At 60.3% G+C, this 21879-nt stretch overlaps 1 protein-coding gene across 1 annotated transcript in view; it reads left to right on the forward strand.

Moving 5' to 3' along the window:
* Nucleotides 1–755: 755 nt before the first annotated feature.
* PPARGC1B (PPARG coactivator 1 beta) overlaps nt 756–21879 on the forward strand; it is a 66143-nt gene continuing 45019 nt past the window's right edge. The window contains exon 1 of the mRNA XM_068959650.1: nt 756–916. Within this exon, the coding sequence (XP_068815751.1) occupies nt 833–916 (84 nt within the window). The 5' untranslated portion in view covers nt 756–832. The remainder of the gene's footprint in view (nt 917–21879) is intronic.

Below are 21879 nucleotides of genomic sequence, written 5' to 3' on the forward strand. Positions count from 1 at the left end.
AAAACCTGAGACAGAAAATAATGCATATGCCCTCAAGATGCTTGCTGTAACTGCCAGAACAGCATTTAAATGGAAAGAAGGGAAATTTGAAGACCTTTTGCTCCTCTTTACTTTTCACTTTCAGTCACCCGACCTTGTTCCCGTGTATCTCCAAGGCTGATCTTACGGCTATAAAGATCAGTTCAGCGTACCCCGCTCAGCAAATCCAGCGGCTGTCAGGATTTATATATCAATAAGGTGCAATCCAGAGATTGCTGACGGGCTCACGGCAGCGTTTGAAGCGCCACAGGAGCCCGGCGTCCCCGGTTTTACGGGCCAACGTTGCCATCGCTTAGCGCCGGGGGTAGCGTTTATTGCCGCGAACAAACGCGGTGAGGTCCCGAGGACTTCTCCGAGCAGCCGGCGCCGCAGCTCAGGCCAGTCACCTGGCGGCAGTTAAGGCTGGGCAGCCGCAGCTCCGCCGGCGCAGCAGAAGCCGTCCGACCTGGCGCCAGAGAAACGCGCTCGCGCCTAAGGGGCTTATCCCAGCGCTGGGAGGGCAAGCAAAACGCGCGGCTCCGAGGCATCCCTGCTCCGCGCCCGCCCGCGGGGCCGCGCCAGCACCGCCGCGGGGCCGGGCGCGGCGCGGGGCCGGGCGGGCGCGGGGCGCGGGGCCGGGCAGGCGCGGGGCGCGCAGCCGCCCCTCCTCCGGCGCTGCGCGGCGCGGCGCGGCTCCCGCAGCCGGCGGGCGGGGGCTGCTGCCGGCTCCGCCCCGCCCCGCCGGCCGCCCGGCTCCTCGCCGCCGCGCCTGCTGCATGCTCGGTGCCGCCTGAGCCGGAGCCGGAGGTGGAAGATGGCGGAGCCGGGGCCGGACTGCAGCGCCCTGCTCGACGAGGATCTCTCCTCCTTCGTCTTCAACTACCTCGCTGACAGCCAGGTAGGGCGGCCGGGGGCTCGGCTCGGCTCGGCCCGGCTGCGCCGCGCAGCCCCTGCCCGCGGCACCGCCGTGCACGGGGGGAGCCCGCAGCCCCCTCCCCGCGGCGGCGGGCACCCGGCGGCGGGCGCGGGCACCGGCGCTTTCCCCGTGCCCCGGGGCGGGGGGGTTGGGGGGGGGGGCGGCGCGGGTTGCTCCGCGGATGCGCAGAGGGCGAAGAGGGGCCGGGGGCAGCGCGGGGCAGTGCGGGCGCCGGGGGCCGCCGCCGCTGCAGCGGCCGCTCCGCGCCCCGGCGGCGGCTGCAGCCCCCGGGCGCCCCCCCGCCGCCGCCGCCGGCAGCCCCGAGCCCGGCGGCGCTTTCAGCACCACTCGCACGTGGACTCCCGGGCCGGGCCGGGCCGGGGGCACCGGCGGCGCCGCGGGCGGCGGAGCCGTCCCGGGCAGGCGGCGGCCCCGGCGGGGGCACTGCGGGGCTCGGGGGCCGGGGCCGAGCGGCTCGAAGTTGCCGGGCGGGCGGGCTGCTGCTTGCTGCCCCCCCGGGCTGGCGGCGGGAGCTCCCCTCCGCCGGGCGCGGGCGGGGGCACCGCTGCCGGCCGGGGCTGGGGGCAGCGGGCAGCGGCGGCCCCTGCCCGCGGTGCTCCGCAGGGAGCCGCGGGGGGCTGCGCGGTGGGGGCAGATAAGAGCCGGGCTCTGGGATGAGTCATGCCGAGCGTCAGTTGCACGCATACGGGCTGGATCTGGGGGATGGAGGGAGGGAGGGGGGAGGGAGAGGGGTCTTCGTGCTGCAAATAAGCAACTCCAAAATCTGGATCGGCTCCCTTTTGGACGGAGCTGGATATTAAAATCAGATTAAGGCTCCTTGGCAGCTCCTGCACAATCACGAGAGCGAGCCGTGCTGGCTATAGGGCTTGCATGCTTTTCCATTTTGGGGGGTGGAAGAGAGACACTATACAATAAGCCGGGCAGTAGCAAGAGCCATGACTGATCTGGAGCACAACCGCGCATTTTGCAGTCGGATTGATGAGGCTGGTGCAAGTGGGAAGAGTTTTCTGTAGTTATATATCATCCCTCCAGCCCTTCACTTTCATAACCAGAGATTACAAAAGAGCTTCGATTGTGAAGCTAACACATTCATCCCAACCCTTGCTCTCTCACCGGTTTAGCTTTGGGATTGCAAACACCAGGAGTGTGGGGGGGGGTAAGGGGGGCAGGGGGGACTAATCCTACTGTTTGGGTTCAAAACAAGTAAGACCTCAAGACTTCGTAAATCAGATTTGCCCCTGGTGCATGTGCCAGACAGAACCAGGCAAGTCTTGCCACCAGCTAGATTGATGTAGTCCCGGTGCCTCTCCTTGCACACGCTGGCTCTAGAGCGCTCCAGCTTGGCATAGGACACGGGCGGTTTGCTGGGGCAGGGAAAGGGGAGGTGGCAACTTTGATTGTTAACTAAGAACTGTTGACAGGTTGCTTGCAGAAGAAGGATCAGGAAGGGTGAAAAGCGGGCTGAGAAAATCTTATAAGCAGTTTGTGTTTTCTGATATGGAAGGATGTATTATTACTGGGGGGAACTCTTGGTTAGAGATTAAGAGGCTGCTTTTGTGGGATGTCATCCCTACAAAGTATTTCAGAAAGGCTGCAGTTCCCAGCGGCCTCGTTACTCTCTGGGCAGGTGAAAGTTCCTGGCTCCGCGTCCCGGTGATAACACACATGTTCCCTGAGTGTTTGACATGCAATGAAAAGCTTGTATGATTGCAGCACACATCTGAACGGTTGTTTCATTTTGCTTCTTTGTGTTGGTATTTGACATTTCAATCTTATTCCAAAAGGGGACTGTTAAGGAGGAAAAAAAAAAAAAAAACCACCTCAGAACTGTCATCCTTTTCTGGTGCAAAACCACCATGTTGTGAACATTCTCTGCAAAATTTGGGACTGTGAAATGGCCTGTGATGAAATAAGACCATTTTTATGACATCTCTTGAAATAAGGTTTGCTGTGTTTGTCCCCTCTCTTTCTCTCCCTCTCCCATACATGCACTAGATGAGAGGGAGTGCTGTATGTACACGCATCGAGTTAGTGCTAGTCTGACGTCTGCTGGGTGTATAATGCTAAGAGCAGCGAACAGATCTTTGCAGACTGCTGCAGGTTTCCTCAGAAGTGCTATGCAGCCTGTGTTTGTTTTATGGCACGGAGGTTGCTCTGGATAATTGCATTTCCTCTCAGTCCCCCACGTGCACAGAAGGGTTAAGGGCTGGTGTAAAAAGAAAAGGGGGGGGTGGGAAAAAAGATCCTCCAGCTATGATTTGCATGCATTTACTTAAGAAGTGATTGAAGTTGTAAGTGTGTCGTGCTTGTACCTTAACCTCTGATGAAACTGCAGTGAAGGCTCCAGTCCTGGCTGCTGTCACATGCTTTCTTTATAACTATAAATGGGAGGCGGGTCCCAAGCTTGCCTCTGACGTTTCTCCCTATTACTACTGTACTAGCCTCTGCTTACAACTGGGTTACTGACTTCTCAATGAAGCCTGAAAGCTGCTTCCGCAAAGTCCCCAGTGTTCCAGCACAGGATCAGATTATCCTAAGAGGCTACAATGTCAGGAGGCCATGAGATCATGAATATTATCCATTTCCTTCGTGGAAATCTTGAAGAACTCTGGCTCTTCCTCACTATCTTTGCTCCTCTCTCGCCGTGCTCCTCCCCTATCTTTCCTTTTGCAGCAGGCTTACAGAACGGCACAGCGAGGTGCATGCGGGTGCCGGCTGATCCCGTCCTCCCCAGTGGAGGAATCATCAGGAAGGCTCTTTGGGAGGTGCGTGGTGAAGGTTTAACATGAGTATTTGCATTGGTCTCTTAATTAAATGGGATTGTGCTGAGGATGCCTGCTAACCTCTATTTACATATCGAGGACAATCATGATTCACGTGGTAACTGCATTGCTACAGAAAAAAATCAGGGTTTTTCACTTGATGCGCGCCTTTCTCCTGCCACCTCCTTTTCCTTTTAATCAAAAAAGTGGGTTTATTTTACAGTGACTCAAAATAGGTGATTTCTGGGCCCCCTTAATCCATTTTGTGCAACTCTCTGTAACTCAAAGGGGTAAAGCCGATTGTAGCTGGTTTGTGCCAGCCGTATAGGTTCTACTGAGGGCGTCGCGGAGGGGCTGGGGAGTCCCCTCGGCAAGCCTGGAAGCGTGAGGAGCGGTTTGACTCTTCTGGTTTCGATTTGTTTAAAAACCCTAAACAAAGTGCAGAGGAAAAAAAAAAAACCCCAAAAACGAGGCTGCTTCTTGGGGAGATGCTTAAAGATCACATGAACTGAAATACAATATTCCCTCTTTAACTTCTCAGCCTCCTGTTAACAGCTTAATCCACAGATGAGTGCAGAAAGCACGCTGCAGCCCTTAGCTGAAAAGCAGTACATCAGGTGAATTGTTATTGTTGATAATGAAGTGGATACGCATCCATAATTTGTGATAGCGCTCACTGAGCGCACCCGCGTTCCGCTTTGTTGTGTGCGGCTCTTCTCGCAGAGAAGATTTTTGTGGTGGGGCCGGGACTACTGAGGCAGCCCGAGGGCCTGTGCAGAGCGCCTCTTTGGCGAGCCCGGCTGCGTCGCTGCAGTTTGGGTCGAAGGCTCTCCGCGAAGCGGCGGCGGATGTGCTGCTGCCGCGGCGGCGGTCGCTCGGGATCCCCGCGGCCGCTTGCGCCGCGCCGGGCCGGTGGTTGCGAGCCATCGGGAGCGCGGCGCGCTGCCGGCTTTGCCCGTTGTCGTCGGGAGACAGCAGCCGCAGAGGGAGGGAGCAGCTGCAGAGCAGAGCGGGGGGAAGGAGGGCCGGCCCGAAATCTGGCCCCTTCCGGGAGCCTCTGCCCAGCGCTGCCTGCTCGCAGGTCCCGCGCTTTCCAGCGCGTTGCCCTGGTGTTGCCGCCGTGGCAGGGCCCTGGTGGCTCTATCACGGCGTGGGCTTTCCTCCGCTGTGCCTGCACATCCCTTCCCCGCTTGGTGCCGTCATGGAAAGGCTCCTCTCCAACAGGTGAATAATTAAGGTCTTTACCTCCCGCCTCTAGCAAAGGGAGCTTTGTGGAGGAGACTGATTTCTCTCCCCCATCAACCTTTCCGATGTCAAAAGCCTCTTTGTAGTTGGAAACTCAACTTGCTCTGGTACTTGAAGGGCTGTCGGCTGTCCCATGAAGAATGCCCCGGGGCCTGAGGAAGCCCATCCTTTCCGCCAGCCCCTTCCTGCCTTGCGGGAGAGGGTGCCCGTGCCCCCGCCGAGGCGGGTCGGGTCGGGGCCGGGCAGCGCGCGGGTCCCTTCCGCGTGCCTCCCGGGTGTCGGCATGCCGCCCGCTCGCGCAGAGGCCGCGCGGCTCCGAAACGTTGTGCTTCCCCTGTGGCGGCGGCAGGGACGGGGCGGGGGCCGTCCCTCGCTGCGGGCTGAGCCCGCCCGTCCCTGGGGCAGCGGGGGGCACCGAGGTGCCAGCAGGACCCCGGCGGGTAAACGCGTTGATAGAGGAATCCAGGCCTCCGCCCCCGTGGCTTAGACCCGCTCCATGGCAACACTGCGCAGGCTTATATTTCTCGTGATTGTTTGGCAGAATGAAGCGATTTAGCAGAGGGGGAACTTCCTAAGCCCCGGAGCTGGCGCTCGAGCGGGCGGGCGGGCGGCTGGCGGCGGCAGGTCCCCCCCCGGGCGGCACCTCGTCCTCGCCGTGGCCCTGCAGCCCTCGCTGGAAGCCCGGCAAGCACTTGGTCTTTGCTGCCTGCCCAGGGAGAGGGGACGGGGCAGCCCCGCGCTGGCCCGCCGGCAGGCGGCCGCTGGCCAGCATCCCTCCCTTGCAGCTAGGGCTGGAAAGATGGTTCCCCTCGCCTGCAAACTGGCAAACTCCCGCCTTGGGGCGTCTGGAAGAGCGTGCTTTAAACTGCCTCTGCTTGTAGTAATGAGCCAGAGGCTAACGGTTAAAGCGAATGGCGCGGATGGTCAGGTGAGGTAAGCTGACCTACTTTCAGGGACCTCAGTACCACCACGCCGTAGGCACCAGGTAGTGGTCGGCCCACTGTGTTTTCCTTAGCTTATCGCGAGGCTGTTCTGCTTTTCAGCACTTTTTCTGCGCTCTGGCCATGAGATCACACAAATTATTATTTATTTATTGTTTTTATAATGGGAACTTCCAAGAAGTGCCAAGGACTTTGCACAGATCTGGCTCTGCTCGTAGTCTCATCAGCCCCGTTCCTACTCCTGCTCCATTTCCCTTCACTTCTGCAGGCAGAAGGCAGCCGGGTTTGAGCTGCTGCTGCTGCTGCTATCAATACTGTTACATTAAACCAGTTCTCTTTAGAGTTAAGACGAGGAAAAATAAAGGCTGGGAATCTCCCTATTTAGCCTTTGGCTCTGGAGGAGATGGAAAAATCCTTGTGGGGGAGCTTCCCCGCGCAGTGTCCTGAGGATCTGCTGGGATGCAAGCGGAGGGGCAGGGAGCCGCCACAGCCCCGGGGCCATGTCGGATGGCCCCATTTAGTGCCCAGACTAACCTTTGATCACTGCTGGCTCCTAGGCAGCCCTGCGAGGCTTAGGGAAACGTTTTGCTTATCTTGCTTCCCGTGTCCTGAGACAAAGCCGGCGGAGGCTGGATGCTGGGCACCCCCCCAGCGCCCCGGGTCGGACCCGTACCCGGGGGAGAGGCGTGCTCTGCGGGAGAGGATGCTCCCCAGCGCTGAGTGTGGGAAGGCAGGACAATAAAGATCCTGCTGAAGTTTCACAGGCGCTTTTGTATCCGCCCATGCGTACCCACACTTCCTTCCCGGCACCCTTCCCACCGGTGCGGTTGCGCCTGGCATGCGTTTCCCTTCACACATCTGGGAGCCAGGGGGCCTCTTGCTGTTGGCGAGGGGGAGTCCCGCGCGATGGTGCCTCCTCCTCGTAATGCAAGAGGGAGAGACCCTGGTGTGCTGCGAGGGCTGGTGTGGCACTTCTCGCTTCCCCTGGGACAGAGCAGTACACACTTTATGTATGCATGTTTTCCTGCTGAGGTGGCTTAGGATAAAACCGGTGCCTCTAGCTCTTGCAGTGAGTACGACTGCAGGGTAGCATATCTCTCCTAGGATGCATTTTCTGAATTTTTCCCCTGCGTCGCTTCTATGCTGTGAATTTGCTGCCTGCAGCGACACTGAGCACGCTGGACAAAAAAGCCCCTTCTACTGAGAAAGCTTCACTGGTCAGACACCTCAGTTCCTGTTTCAGTGTGCAGAAAGTTCATTGCTGCTGCTGCTGCTTCCCCGGCCATTGTTCGGAGAGGCTGAAGGACCCCATTCGACTCAGGCAGACAGGGCGGTGGGAGAGGGGCGGGGAGCGTGTGTCATCCATTCACCACACCAAAAACTGCCTTCCCTGCCTAGTCCCTGAGGAACCCTCATTTCCGATTTTCATGCACATCAAGAGCAAGGAAATCCTGTGGTGGGGGAGACGGAGGGGAGAGGGCAGAGCATCCCGGGGCGTGCAGCGGGCGCTGAGCTCCGGCTGCATGCTGCGGTCGGAGCGGTTGCAGGGGGAAGCCAGCTGCGCGTTTCGGACGGAAGGAAGCCCATCTGCCTCGAATCACGTTTCTTCTTCTCCCTCCTACCTGGAGAAGGGGCGCACAGGTTCACCGCCTGCAAGCGGCACCCGGTTGCCCTCTTGGGAGGGGAGTTGTGTCGGGAGCGAGCCGAGTCTGCGGCCGGAGCCAGGGTGGAGAGGAGCCGCTGCCGGGGAGGAGGCAGCGGGGCACGGGTCTGGCCATCGTTTTGCTGGGCCGTTTCTTGCTTTGCTTTTAATCAAAGCGCCTAGGTAGGAGCGAGCTGCGTTATTCTTTTACAACAGAAGTGCAAAGATAACCATAAAGCGTTTCAGGAAGCATCACAGTGGGACACCACTGTGGCCCACAAGACGAGCGGGTCTGGGCTTCGTCCCGTCCCCGACCAGCTGGGCTGGTTTAGCGCAAATGATTTCAGCCGGAGTGATGGTTGTATACACACTCGGATAACGGTAATGAGCCAAGGGTTTAAAGCATCGCGCTCTCGCAACTGCCGCTGAAGGCCAAAGCGGAGGGAGGCTCTGGCTTTCCTCTGCGCCGCGAGGAGCAGCCCCTCTCGGGGCGTCGCGCGCCGGCCGGCAAGGCGGGCGGGCGGCAGCGCCGGTCGCGGCCCCGTCTGGTTTCTGGGGCGCTCCGCGGGGCCCTGCGCGAGCAGCGCGTGGGGAGAGAGGCGCCGTCGCTGCGCCCGCGCCGGGGCCGGGTAGCCGTACGGGGTGATTTAAGTCTCTGGGCTCTGGGCTCGGCTCTGCTTGAGCTCATTCAGCGCTCGCTCGGGGGCAAACCAGGACACGGAAGAGCGCGGCGGGGGGGCCGAGCAGTGATTTGTACCAGACCAGCTGACGGTGCCCTTTCCTGCCACGCAGAGGTTGCTCACCTGGCACCGGCGCGGCTGGCCTGAACTTTGTTCCAGCGCGAGTCCCTCTCTCCTGATTTCCTGGGACTCGCGCTGCCTCCCTGCAAATGCGTGCAACTTTCACGGTCCTTTGATTTAAGCTAATTAAACTTTGCGTTGCTATCGGCTCCCTTTGAACCACATCTCCTTAGCTGCTTTCCCTTTCCCCCTCTCTCTCCTTCGGCCCGCAGCCCTGCCTCAAGGTGCCTGCGGTTCGGAGAGGCACGTTCTAGCGTCTCAATGACAAGAGGATTTCTAAACCTTCCCTGGAAAAATGTAAACTGCAGAGCGCTGCTGCGCTGGAGCTGGAGATTTACACCGACTGGCATCATGTCTCCTTGCGAGCACGCTTATACACAGATAGTCGTGACCTAACTGTGCTAATAATGACAAAACTGCAAGTGTATTTCTTGAGAAGAAGTTTCTGTGTACGTGCGGGCCCCACCAGGAGACTGGCACGTGTGGGTTTTTTTGTGTGCTGACGCCCATTGTCCAGGTAAGAGAACTCAGATCTGTAAAAAAAACCGTGTGGTTTTCTTCCTCTAAAACACGGCCTGGTTTTAAAGCTTTTAAAGCTGGTTTTTCTTGTGGTCGTGTCCTTTTAGGAAGGACAATGTATGTCTATTTATATATATTTTGAAAACGAAAGCACTTGGTACGTGTCCGCAGAAACTCCAGCTATGAGTGTTACCAAACAGCTCCAGTGAAGAAGTTACTTTTCTGGTCCCCAATAAGGAGCGGGCTGCAGCAGCCCCGCCGGCCCGGCCGCGGGCGCCCTGCGCCCCGGCTGCTCTGGAGCAGGGCAGCCCCCGCCCTGCGGTCACCCCGGGGATTTGGGAGGAGAAGCAGCGGGCGTACGGGACATGCTCGTGTGGCTGTCTCCTCTCCTTGCTCGGACCAGAGGTTTCGATGAACTAGATGCAAGAGGAAGGAAGTCCGTAGCCGGGCCACGAGGGATGTCGCGGGGGAACTGCTCAGGCAGCGCAGGCGCGGAGGGCCCCGGCCGCTCGGTTCATTCGCCGCGTGGTCTCCGGCGGTGCTCTGGGTGCCTCTTTACGTCTGGGTATTCCTCCTCCTCTTGCTTTCCGGCCTGTCTGTGGTTTTAAATTCTCCATTCGTGTGACTGCGCTCTGCGCGGCTGGTGACGGCGTGTCGGGGAGCTGGCGGCAGCCCCCGGGCTGCTCCTCTCCGCGGGGCAGCGCTCCCGTTTGCACGGTGCTCAGGCGCGTGTGAGCTGAGGTCCGAGGCGCCGCTCGGGGATGGGGAGGTCTGCCCTGGCCGAGAACGGCCCAGGGCAGTGCCCAAGGGGACAGCGAGGCCCCTCTGCCGGTTCCCCTTGGTGTACGCTCGCTCGGCCGCCTGGTGAGCCGGGCGCGGAGGAGCCCCTCTCGAGACTGCCAGCGAAGGTCAGCTTGCCGAGGTGCTCTCACCGCAGCTTGGACCCGTTGCCACGTGCTAACCGGGGCCCATCTGCCTGAAGCGCCTAGAAACCCATCCGACTCGAGCGGCAGCTGGCGGGGGAACTGTCCCCACCTCTGCTGCTCTCTTTTGACAGTCTAAGGACCTGAAAACACAACTTTTAAGTGTCTTTCTGTATTTACGTAACCCAAACTAACTCTTTTTGGAAAGATCCACTCTGTCTCATTTAGATACCTAAATATAGCAGCTGCTCTTGGGAGTGCCCTGGAAGATATGGGACCTTCGTGGAGGGGTTTTAGGGGAGTTTAATAACTCCAAGCCCTTTGGAGTTATTCCCTTACCGTTCCCAGGGCTTGCTTGCAGCTATGCTGGGGCAGCTGCTCCCTGCAGTGGACGGGGTTTGCAGGGGACACGGAGCGTGCTGAAAGGTGAACTGCAGGGTTTTTTTTATGTCTCAGTGCCTTTTGAGGCAAGAGCCCATCTATGCCCAAGCATGCTATTTGTAAATATGCCGTCTCCCCTTGGAGGAAGGAGTCATATTCCAAAACATACCAAGCAGAGCTCAGCTATAGGACAAAATCTCCTGTCCTGTCCAGGAGGGCTCTGGTGGCGCTGTGACATCTTGTGAGGAAGAATTCAGGCTGTTGGAATAGCGCTGCCTAGTGTGGCATGGGGCTGGGCAGGAGAGAAGGAAAGGCAAGGAAAAGCATAAGGTCTTTCTTTTCTTGGGTGTGCGGGGCGCTGAACACGCATCAAAGTCTACTGAGCTCATTTAATGAAAAATGTGTGATTTACCCTTTAAAAATACCAAGATGAAAGGCACCTTGCAAGTGCAGTTTCCCTCTGTCATGGATGTCCTCCAGCACCTTGGACTGCAGGCTCAGACCTCAGCTGTCCTTGAACCCCAGCTCCACTGCTAAAAAATGGTGCTTGAAATGTAGAGTGCTCCCACCTGACGCTGTGAGGCTACACACTCCCCTCTTGTAGCTGGTCCAGTTCCCTGCCCCACCAGCCCTGCTCCTGTCCTGGCTCCGCGTGCCTGGGAACATCTCGTATGGTTGGCAAAGACATACGTGGCAGCAGGATCTGGGCACTTTCATGGACCACGTTCTTCTTCTTGATACATGCAGGATCTGTTTTTGCCTTCTGTGTGAGCACAAGCCGAGACTCAGAGATGGATTTGTCCCGAGCTATCTGATCATCTCGCTAACTTGGCCCGTGTGGCATAGTGACAGTCCCTCGCATTACCTGGGGATTCAGCAAGACTTGTAGATTGCACCAAATGTTGATGGAAATGTAATTTCTCGGAGATGCACAGGGCGGCCCATGCTTTTGCCTCTTGACCTCTCTGCTCTACCTCGTGATGTGGGTGCCAGGGTCGCTCGATCGGCTCCTTCAGAGGAAGAGAGGAGCTACCATTTGTCTCTGTGCGTGCTGGTCTCCCAGGAACTTGGGGCATGAGGCACGTGGTGTGCCACTTGAGTCTCTGCGGCCGGCTATTTATAAGCGTATAGAGAGGGGCACCCTCGCATGCCCCCCTCCCCTCCTCCACGCTTTGTAGCGCTGACACCACAACCTTGGCCTCCCGGCCCGGCGCTGTCGCTCAGCTGAGCTGCTGGAAGCGCTAACTGATCTGCCTTGTGATCCTGCCCCAGCGGAGGCGTGCATGGGATGAGGCTGCCTTACATTTTCTGCAGGAAAGTGGAGGGTCCCTCAGCTACTCGGCTGCTTCTCTTTTCATACCACAGCTCGTTATGGGAGGAGACCTACCTAGAGACCCTCTCTGCTGCCTCATTGCCCCCCTTGCCGTGCCCCGGCCGAGGGGCTGTGCTAGGGCAGGAGCCGTGCAGCCTCGCACCTCCAGGGCCCAGGCCAACGCAGCCCAGCTGCCCAGCCTTCCCTGCCGTCCCACCGGCGTACGAGCCATCTGGCCGAACAGTGGGACCCTCCGGGACGCGTCAGCTAGCACGCGCACATCGGCTTCGCACAGCGCCCTTGTGTAACCTTGCAACGCCCCTGCCGTGGTGCCCCCTCGGCTCTCCTTGCGCGGGCACGGACCCGCGCAGGATCGGCTGTGCCCCATGGCACCTCACGGCTCCTTGGTGGGCTGAGGTGGCCTGGATTTGAGGGAAGGGCCCTACCTTTGGGTGACACTCTTCTCAGGTCCATGTTACTAACCCCACGGAGAGTCAGCCCTAGTGACGTAGAGAAGGTAGAAGCTGCACCTCTGAAATGGGAGGTGGCAGCGTGGTAGAGATCCACCCTGGACCCGGACGCTGCGCGGGCAGATGGCTGAAACCATCACACCCCACTCTAAGGAATACAAATGTGCGGCAGATACAGTTACCCATCCCTGAGAGCGGTGTTAGCTTTCATCTAGATCGATATCGCGGCCTGTGCGTGTCTGAGGGAGCGCTCGGGTGGCAGCCCACGCCGGGGCAGGAGCGGGCACCTGCCAGGGCTCTGCTGCCGCGCCGGAGCCCACCTGCCCGTCTGTCTGTCTGCCTCAGCGTGGAGGCAGATCCAGCGCCGCCGCAGCGCCTGTGCTGGGCTGTCGGACTCCGTCATGCGTAAAATGTAATAAATAGGGCCATAAGCCTTTTACGAAGTCTATTTCCACTCTTGGATCCGGGATTTAATGCATGGCTGCTTAGAGAGGCTGAGGATTTCAGAGGTCAGCAAGGCTAATTGCACTGCTGTAATAAAAGGGCATGCTGCAGGATGCTGCACGCGGTGCAGGAGGTGGCGGCGGGGGGCCTGGAGGTGCCGCGGGCTCCCGGCCTCAGTGCTGCCTCGGCCCGCGAGCGCCCCGATGAACCGGCACGCGTCCAGCGGGACAGCGGGGCCCTCGGAAACCAGCCGCCGCGAGTGTGGGGCTGGCGAGGGACGGGCTTCTGGGAAGTGGTCCTTGGCTGAGCTCAGGTGGCTTTTTGGCCTGGAGGGTCCATGCCGCTTCTGGAGAGCATTTGGTTTCCCCTCGCACGCTTGACCCCGGGAAGCAGTTTGATAATATCTTGCTGGAGCTCTTGATCTTGGATTAACAGAAAGCTGGGGAATGCCTCTGCGGGATCGTGTCCAGGGCTGCGGGACGGCGGGATCAGGCTCTCCTGAACCGCAGGACTCCCCGCGAGCTCCCTTGGCACAAGGGCTTGGCAGTAGAGTGGAGTGGAGCATCTCCTTGATGTGGGATGGGGAGTTGCTGCCCAGCCCGTCTCAGCTCCCGGGCTTTCCTGCCCAGCCTGCCGGCCTGGTGACCCGCTCATGCAAGTCAGGGCGTGCAGCCACACTTGTGCGCGGAGACGGCGGATGGCACTGCAGAGGTGCCTCCGCATGGATGGGCCCTCGGCCACCAGCAGCAGAAACGCGGCCCAACGGCAAGAGCACGCCACAGGGGAGGCAGAAAATGATCTGCAGTGAGGTGCGGGACGCAACCTGGCCCGAAACGGGGCTGGGCTCTGGAGTCCTGCATTTTCGTTGCTCCACGGGGCAGCCCGGAGCCGCTCATCATCCCGAGCTGGGGATGCTCGGTGTCCTGAGCGCTGCAAGGGTGCCGGCCGGGCCGGGGCGCGGGGCAGCGGTGTGGCCGCAGGTGAGCCCTGGCCCCGCGCCGCGGCGGACGGAGGACGCCGGCTCTGCTCTGTTACTTTCCTCGCCGATCCCGTCATCTCCATCTTGCGCTGGAGTGGTGATGTCGTCATGGCAACGGGTACAGCTGCAGTCGTGCTGTGCACCTCCCGTGCCAGCTACTCTGGTAATCTCCGTATAGCGGGGAAGCGCTCGCCGGTGTTACGGCAATCAGCCACCTGTAACGGGGAGAGGAGCTGGGCCCGCCGGCCCGGCTGGGAGGGAGGGTGGCGGGGCTTGCTCCCGCGCCCCTCAGCGACTTATCTGCTGTTTTAGTCCTGCGGGGCCTCAGTTTCCTTATCGGCTCCGAGGAGTAACGCCGTCCCTGCCCACACGCGCACGCACACGCTCGCTTTCTTGGAGTTGTAGCAGGGCCTAATCCATTAGCATTTGCCAGCCCCAGAGAGAGCCTTGCAGAAAGCGACTGAAAAAAAGCATAGTATTGCTATTAATAGTACTTTTCACAAAGTTATCTTTAGCAGCACTGTTCCCACCTTCATTCATACCAGCAATCACACGGGCCTGATTCTGCTCCCGTGAAGTAACGCCAGTGCCATCAGGGGAGCTCGCCCAGGTGTGGGATCCCCCACGCACCCGGCTCGCTTCACCCTTCCGCCTCCCACCAGCGTTTCGTCTGAGTGCGGAGAGAGACGTTCCAACGAACCTTTCCCTGCAGTGGGAAATGGAGCGGGATTTTTTTCCAGGGTCATTTTTCTGTAGTGACCTTAACTCTCTGAACTCTGCTTGCCTTTGCCTTTCCTCCCACGCCACCCTGCTCACATCCAGCAGAGCTGTGTTGTGCCAGAGACTTACTCCCTGAAGCATCTCTGCTGGAAGTCCAGACTGGTGCTGGGATTTTGCTGGATCACTGGAGGGAGGTCCAGTGCCTGAGCTTGGCTGTCTGGGATGGAGTGGACCTTTCCCAGTTATATTTCAGTGGATGCAAGATAAGTTTTAAGTTATAGTCCTCCTTTCCCTACCTTATCCATCTCTAGAGCTCTTCCACAGAGTCCTAGAAGGGTGTAGGGATGTGAAGGGACTTTGGGGATTCATATCGTTCAGCCCACGGCTTTAAGGCAGGCTCACATAACATCTGTAAGGAGGTGGCTTATCTATCATCCGCTGCAGTCACAGGGGTTCCCAGGCTAATCTGTCTGTGAGTTTAACAAGCTGCATCATTGGACTGTTTTTCCCTAATAAGCAACCCTCCGGGCTGGTCTGTAAGGCTGGGGATATTAGACTGTAGACAACTGGAGACCTGCAAACTGCAAAAATTGCCTTTTCCAGACTGTTTGCTAGAATCAAGGGTGAACATCACATATCATCTCCACCTACATGATGCTAGTGAAGCTTGCTCCACGCAGAGCAAGCTGGGTCCTCTGCTGATGAGGAGCTCCCTGCCGAGCGCAGTCACAGTGCCCCTTCTCACTTGACATTGCAATGAGGCTGTGAAGAGGGGTAGCGGGGATGCCACTCTGCGGCAGCAGGCCAAAGTGCCCCTCTTGGTCTCTAGCCACAGAGCTGGTCCCCAGAGAACCTGCCAACGTCCAGGTTGCAGCTAGCGGGGAGAGCGCCAGGTTGTGCAGGTCCCACCAAAGTGCGCTAGTGCAGCAGGGGAGGAGGCAAGGAAGGTGGTGGGCAGATTGATGAGGGCAAAGAACATCGTGCCTGGAGGTGGAGCAAACTGGGGATACTGGAGCTGAACTGTCCTGCTGCCCACGCAGGCAAGCTGGGCCGCATCTTCCAGCAAAATGTCCACTTATCCAGTGAAGTACTACATTCAGATGCTCGATGGGACTTTTCTAGCCAAACCTACTGCTGTGCGCTCCAGAACAGGCATGCGTGTGTGTATGTCAGGTCCTGAGTTGGTCTGTCAAACGTTAATGATGGGTTTTGAGCTTGTTGCCTGTCTGCTTAGGAGCTTAGGCAGCTAACTGGTTTCAATAAATGGAAATCCCCTTCCTTGGGGCCTGTGTTGTGCTGAGGAGTACACAAATGCTTTGGTTTATTCTCAGCGTTGGCCTCATGGGAATGTCTGTCTTGTAGATGTCAGTGCCATCTCGGCCCACCGCCTCCATGGCTGCTTCCCTGGCCAAGCTGGGTGTGCAGGGCTGAAAGCCCCTGGGATGATTGCTATGAAGGAGCAGTTTTAGTGGCTCCGATGCCCCGACAGTATTTCATATCTGCTACAGCACAGGCTGAGCCAGCCTCCGTCTTGAGGCCATGGTTTTTAGGGTGGCAATGTTGCAAGGCAGAAAGGCGCCTGGTGCCCAGGGTGCTCCGGCTGCTCCATTTATATTTAGCTGACCCACTTCTAGAGGCTCTGCCTGCAACGGGGGGCTGCTGGCGAGGCAGCGTGGCGGGGAGAGGGTCGGGGAAAAGCTGACGCTTCTCAGCAGCCTCCTCTTCTCCCTCGCTGTCTCCCCACCCTGGGCCCTGACTGAGGTTTTGCACCGCTGCCGAGACAGGGAGCTGTGGGTGCGGGCGCAGACCCCGTCCGCAAAACTGATGCAGCCCGTTTCCTCCCACGCATGTTCTCCCAGTGCCGCGCGCGGTGCGGGTGCGAGTCCTGCGGGTGCTGGCACGCAGGAGTGCAAGGAGGGTGCCGGGAGCGTGCGTGAGGCGCGTGCGCAGGGGCGCGCGCGGCTCTGCACCAGCACTAGCTCGTGTGTGCACGCGTGTCCATGGCCGGGAAGGAAGACGTCTCCGTGGAGGGCAGGGAGCCCGTGGGCGTTGACGCGCGTGCTGTGGCAGTTTGCAGCCTGATTTACAGAAGGGCTCCGGGAGCGCGGCTCTCGCGGGCGGCGCACGTGCTGCCTGCCCTGCCTCTTCCCGCAGCACGCGGGGCTCTGCAGCTTGCCCTCCTGCCCAGCAGCCCGCGCAGCCGCCCCTGCCGAACCGCTGCCCCGGCTTTGCCGGGGAGGGAAGAGCCTCCTGGTGCCTCAGCAGAGGCACGAGCCTTCAGGAACTGCCGCTGGAAGGGCCAGCTCCGTCGGATTGTCCTGCCCGGGCCAGGAGCTGAGGCAAGACCCCAGCCTGGGGGAGCGTCCCGGAGCGGAGGGGCAGGTTTTCTGCCTGGGGGAGGTAGCGCACTGGAGGCCAGTGGCAGCGGAGGCCAGCAGGGAGCTTGTCGCCAGGGTTCGAGCAAGCGGGGAGGGGTGTCATGGCCATCCGTGGATGGGTTTGGGCGCCCGCAGGGAGCAGGAGAAGCAGAGCACAAACCGGAGCGGCTCCTCCGCGAGGTTTCCCGTGGCGCGAAGGTGCAGCGGCGGCGAGCCGTCCGGGGCTGCTCGGGGCAGACTGCGGCTTGGCCTTTGGCGCGCTGCCTGAGATGCTGTCACGCGGTGCGGGGACCCCCGCCGCGCTCCCTGCTCCCGGAGGGCAGGTGCCCAGCCTGCTCTCCCCACGGCGCTGTGTGGCGGAGTGTCGCTCTGCGCCTCGTAAAACACCGGCTTGGGCCGAAGCCAGGAGCCGCGCGGGGCCGGGCTGTGTTTGTGGCAGGCCTTCCTGGGGCGCTGGAGCTCTCTGCGCTTCCTCCGCTGCTGCGGAGCAGCCTGGGTTTGCCTGCCCGCCGGGCTCTCCTCCCTGCAGGCAAGCCAGGGTTTGGGCAGCTGTAAGGCTGGGGCTGCTGAGCGCCGGAGCAGCGAAGCCGTTGCTAGTCTCCGACCTGCGTGAGGAGGTGGGCTCGAGAGCACGTGCGTGCATGCGCATGCAAGACGGGAGCTGTAGCGTGAAGTCCTTTTCCTGCCTGCTGGGAGCGAGGCTTCCCAACACACGCGCCACGTGGGTGCGTAATTACGCCTGCCCTCGCACCGGTCCTCCCCGACACATGCGGCGTATCCTGCTCCTCTTCCTGCCCTGTCCCCTCGCAAGAGCAAGGGATCCTCCCAGGCACGGCCCTCTCTGCACCCCGGCCCAGCCAGCAGGCAGGAGGGCTGGGGGGGATGAAACGGAGAGGCAGAGGCACAACTACCTGTTTGTCTCTTGCATCACTCCTTGAAGCCCTTTGGCTTCCCGCCCTCGTTTGGCATCCTCCAGCGATGCGTCCCGGTCTCCGGGATGCCATGCAGTTTGCTGAGGGTCACATCATCTCAAAGGCACAGCCTTGCAACGCAGCGTGGTGGCATCCGGGGGTCGGATTCCCGGAGGGGATAAGTTACAAAGCCGAGGACTAGCACAGCAATTGGAAACAGAAGGGTGGCCTGTAACTAAGAGGTGAGACAGATGCCCTGCCATGGGGCTCACGTTTCCTTGGGCTGTAATGACCCAGGAAATAAGGGAGCAATAACCGACTGAAATTCATGCCCCTGACAATTGTGATGGCTAATCTCTTGTCCTCTCTGCTGCGTGTTGCTCGTGGTGTTGTCCTGATCACCAGGAATCCCTCCTGGCCCCCAACTCATCACTCCTTCCTGCTTGCTGCCACCCTGCCTCTCCCTTCAGTACCAGGAGCTCCCTGTCTTGTCTCCCATCCAGTCTGAAGGGTGGGTTGGGTGCTGGTGGGGTAAGAAGGACTTGGGACAGTCTTTGAAAACCACATGATTTCCAAACCAGGCCTCTTAGTGACAAGCCATTGGAAGTCAGCTCTTTTCCCAGGACAGGAAGAGAGCATCTCTGAAAGGAGATACAATGAAAATTTACTTTAACTTGTGGAACTCCCTGCCACATGATATCTGCAGCTTGTGGGTCACCAAGCCAAGAGATGGAGGGGACACCAGTGCTTGTAAAGGAGAGCATATTCCAAAATCTGTATTTTCATGTGTATTGGCTGGTTTCTTAGGAATGAGAAGTGGCTTGCCCTCACGGAGAACTGATCCTGAGAGGCAAGTGACAGCTCCCGTGCTGTGACTTTTTTTGGTCACTGCCAGGCAAGACATGAAGTCTGGCTGGACTCATAGTGCTCAACGGTGCAAGAGGAGGCCCCAGGGCTCGCTGGCTTTTTGGCCAGGCCAGCCTTCACCCGCTCCCCCAGGGCATGGGAAAGAGCCAGGACACATCCTCTGGAACGGGGCAGAGGTGGTGTCTGCCAGGCAGGATATGGTTTGGTAGGAGAAGGTTGGGCCCTTCCCTGGGGCAATTTCTACCTTCCATCTTTCATTTTGGAGAACTTTGGAAACTCTTTGGGCGTGAGCTAAAGACGGCTCTGCCCTAAAAGCAGCACCCAGCCAGGATGCAGCAGCAGGAGGCCCCAGGCAAGAGCTCCTAAGGGAGCCACGATTGCAGGACTTGCCCAAGCTACTCCTGACTGCTGGACAGAGCCGTCTCCTGCACAGTCCCAAGGGGCTTCATGTGCCCCTTGGCCCTAGCCCTGGGCACGAGGATGGGTGCAGGTGCTGCTGGGCCCCGGGGTGCTGAGTGTCTCCCCACCGTGACAGGGCTCACCCGGGGCTGTGCAAGACTGCACCCTCCCCACAGCTTCCTCCTGCCACTCTGGGTTTAGGGTGCTTGGGGGCTTCTCCAAAGAGGTAATCTCTCCTCAGCTGTGGCTAGTCCCATCTGATGGGCTGGAGGGGACATTTTGTTCTCCAGACCTGACTGACGCTCGCTGAGGTCCCTTTGGCTCTGTGTTTTCAGAGCTGTTGTTGGCACACCTGGAGAAAGGGAAGTCCCTAAGGTAGGTCAAAGTAAAACATTTGCTGCCGAAAAGGAAATTAATTATAGGAGCTTTGCTTCACTCCAGGCGACGGGAAAGGCTGATGTTTTTTCTGTTGGCTGATAAAATAATTGTAATGACAAAACCTCAACAAAAGCAACACTCTTAAGTGCCTTCTTAATTAATAATTCTTAATAATTATTTGACGTCAATAGCCAATAAACATTTCAGAGAAAGGAAGCTGCAGTTAAACACCCAGTAACTTTGCTCCTCCAGTCACTGTGTTTGAGTTCCGGAAGCTTTGATGAATCCAACAAAACATCTAGGAGAGGCCAAGTCTGATGTTTTCCAAAGAAAAAATTAAATAGGAAAGAAGCGCTTATCAATGTGCACGTCCATGGTGGAGAGAGACGGGAGGCTGAGAAGCCACGCTCAGCCTTTCTGCTCTCTGTTGGGCAGCTCAAGAGGGACAGAAATGCCCAAAGGCCCTTCTGGAGAGCTTTGTGGGGCCTCGGCTGGGTGGCACGGGCCACCGTCCCTTCCTCCAGGGCCTGCTTCCCTCTGACTGTGGCCCCGCTGGAGGTGTGGGGCAGCCTCGGCCAGAGGGTGCTGGGGGGCAGCTCTCCGCATCAGCTCCTCCGCAGGGCTTGAGTAGGCATTCGAGAAACCGTCCTGGGAAGCTGTTGCTCGAGGAGAGTTTCGAGGATGTGGAGGCCCCTCTTGCTGCCACCCTGCCCTGCTCTCGCTGAGCTGACCCGCGTTTTGGAGGGGGGCACCTCCGTGGCCTGGGAGGTGCGACCGCCTCTGGGTGCAACGGGGCGGCCATGAGGCCTGCGAGCAGCAGAGGGTCCCTGTCCCCGGGGCGCGTGGGCAGGAGCGGGGCGAGAGCCGGGAGGCTGGGCCTGCCGGCTTTCCTGCTGGCGCAGCGGGAGCCGGTCTCGGTCTCGTGGCCGGAGCTGCCTCTTCCCTCCCGGCCAGGCCCCTCCTCTGCCTTCCCGCCGCCCGGCCCGTCGCAGGGGTCGTCTCCTGGCTCCTGGGGCTGACAGCGGCCGAGCTGACGTGATGCGTTTTATCGGGGCAGGAGTCGGGGGGCCCGTTGGTGCGGTTTTACGCGGAGCTCAGGAGCGGGCTAGGAAACCTCCCGCCGTCCTCCCCTCGGCGCCCCCAGCAGCAGCAGCACGGCGCACGGAGGGTTAATTCCCTCCTCCTCCTCCTCCTCCTCCTCCTCCTCCTCCTTCTCCTCCTCTCTGCTTCCCAGCCATCTTAAAGCAGCCCCAGCCGCGCAGGGCAGCCCCGTTCCCGCTCCTTTTACAGTATGGGCCGGCCGGCCGGCCGGCGAGGAAGGCCAGCCGTCCCCTCCGTCCCGCTCCTTTCCTTCTTTGGTTGTCCTCGGCGCTCGGCGCCCGTGGCTCGCGCCCGCCGGGCTCCTCGCGCAGCCCGCGCCGTGGCCATCGCCCCGCGCGAGGGGTTTGCCCGTGGTGGCTCTGCTCCGGCCGCCGGGCAGGCAGCGGGGCGGCAGGAGGGGGCGACGGGGCGATTCCTGCCGAGGTTTCTTGAGGACGGCCCTCGGAGCCAAGATGGATGCCAGGCGGCTGCCCGGCGCGGCTAGCACTTAGCCAGCCCTTTATAGCTTGGCAGGCATTAGGGAGATCCTCCGGCAGGGAAAGGTGGGAGTGGGCTGCTGTCACGAGCTGGAGACCTGAGACGGGGAAACTGAGGCACTGCCAGGCGCCGTGAAACATCCAGGCCCGGATGGGCCCGACCCACGCGCATCTGTGGGGGGACGAGGAGCGGGCGATGCCTCGGCCACCTGGGGCGGCCCGGGGAGAGCGGCGGCGGCCGGGAGACGGCGGTGGCGGGGGAATGCTCGGGGCCCGGCGCGAGGGAGGGCGCGAGAGCGAAGCGGAGCAGGCGGCGCAGCCGGCCGAGCCGCAGAGCCGTCCCCAGGGAGGGCAGGGACGCGGCTCGTTCCAGCAGTGAAGAAGTGAAGGCTCCGCCGGCAAATGTCACCGTCCGAAATAAACTGCGGACATGCCCGGCTCAGGGGGCAAAAGCGGCCTGTCCACGGGAAGCCCAGCGCCGGGGAACGCCACGCGCCCGACAGCCAGTCCCGGGGAGGGCAGACCCTGGGGCACGGCCCACCTGGGCCCTCGCTCCTTCCCCCCCCTTTCCCCTCTCCCCCCCCCCCCCGGCCTCTGGATCGCCCGCCGTCCCCGGGATGTTTACTCGGTGACCGTGGGAGAGTGGCCGGCGCATGCGCTGCTGCTGTGGCTCGCGGCCGGGGGGATGCCGCGGCCCCGCAGCTGTGCTCCCGGCCCCGCTCCTGCCCTGGCTCCGCTCGCCTGCTCCAGCGGGGGATCACCTGCCTTTGGGAGCCTTTCCCAGCGAACCTGCCGTGCCCCCGGGGTGAGAGCGGGGCAAGGAGAGAGCCCGGCGCTGGGGCAGCGAGGGCAGCCGTGCGGGGATGGAGAGCTGGAGTGCAAACGCGCGGACGGGCGGCTCCCGCGTAGCTGGACGCGGGGTGCTGCAGTCTGTCTGGGTCTCTTACGGCAGCCGCTAGCCGCATCCCCACCCCTGCTTCCAGCACGTCCCTTGGTCACGGCCAAGCTGGACGTGCCTCCTGCCAACTCTTATTTTAGTGTGTTGTTTCTCAGCTGCTCCTGGCTCTGCGTCCCCGCTGCTCGGGGCTCGGTGGCCTGCTACCCACATACCAGCGGTCACGCAAGGGTTTATGCCCCCTGCAAGCAAGAGAGCAGCAGGGGAAAGGCCTGGAAGGCCAGGGGGGGCAGGGACAGAGGCCGCGTGCCCCGCTGCCTCGCTCGGCCCCCTGGGGCGCCCGTCTCTTCGCCTCTCCTCTGCGCTGCTTCAGCAGAAGGC

Source organism: Struthio camelus, chromosome 13, assembly GCF_040807025.1.
Source record: "Struthio camelus isolate bStrCam1 chromosome 13, bStrCam1.hap1, whole genome shotgun sequence".
In the NCBI taxonomy this organism is placed as follows: domain Eukaryota; kingdom Metazoa; phylum Chordata; class Aves; order Struthioniformes; family Struthionidae; genus Struthio; species Struthio camelus.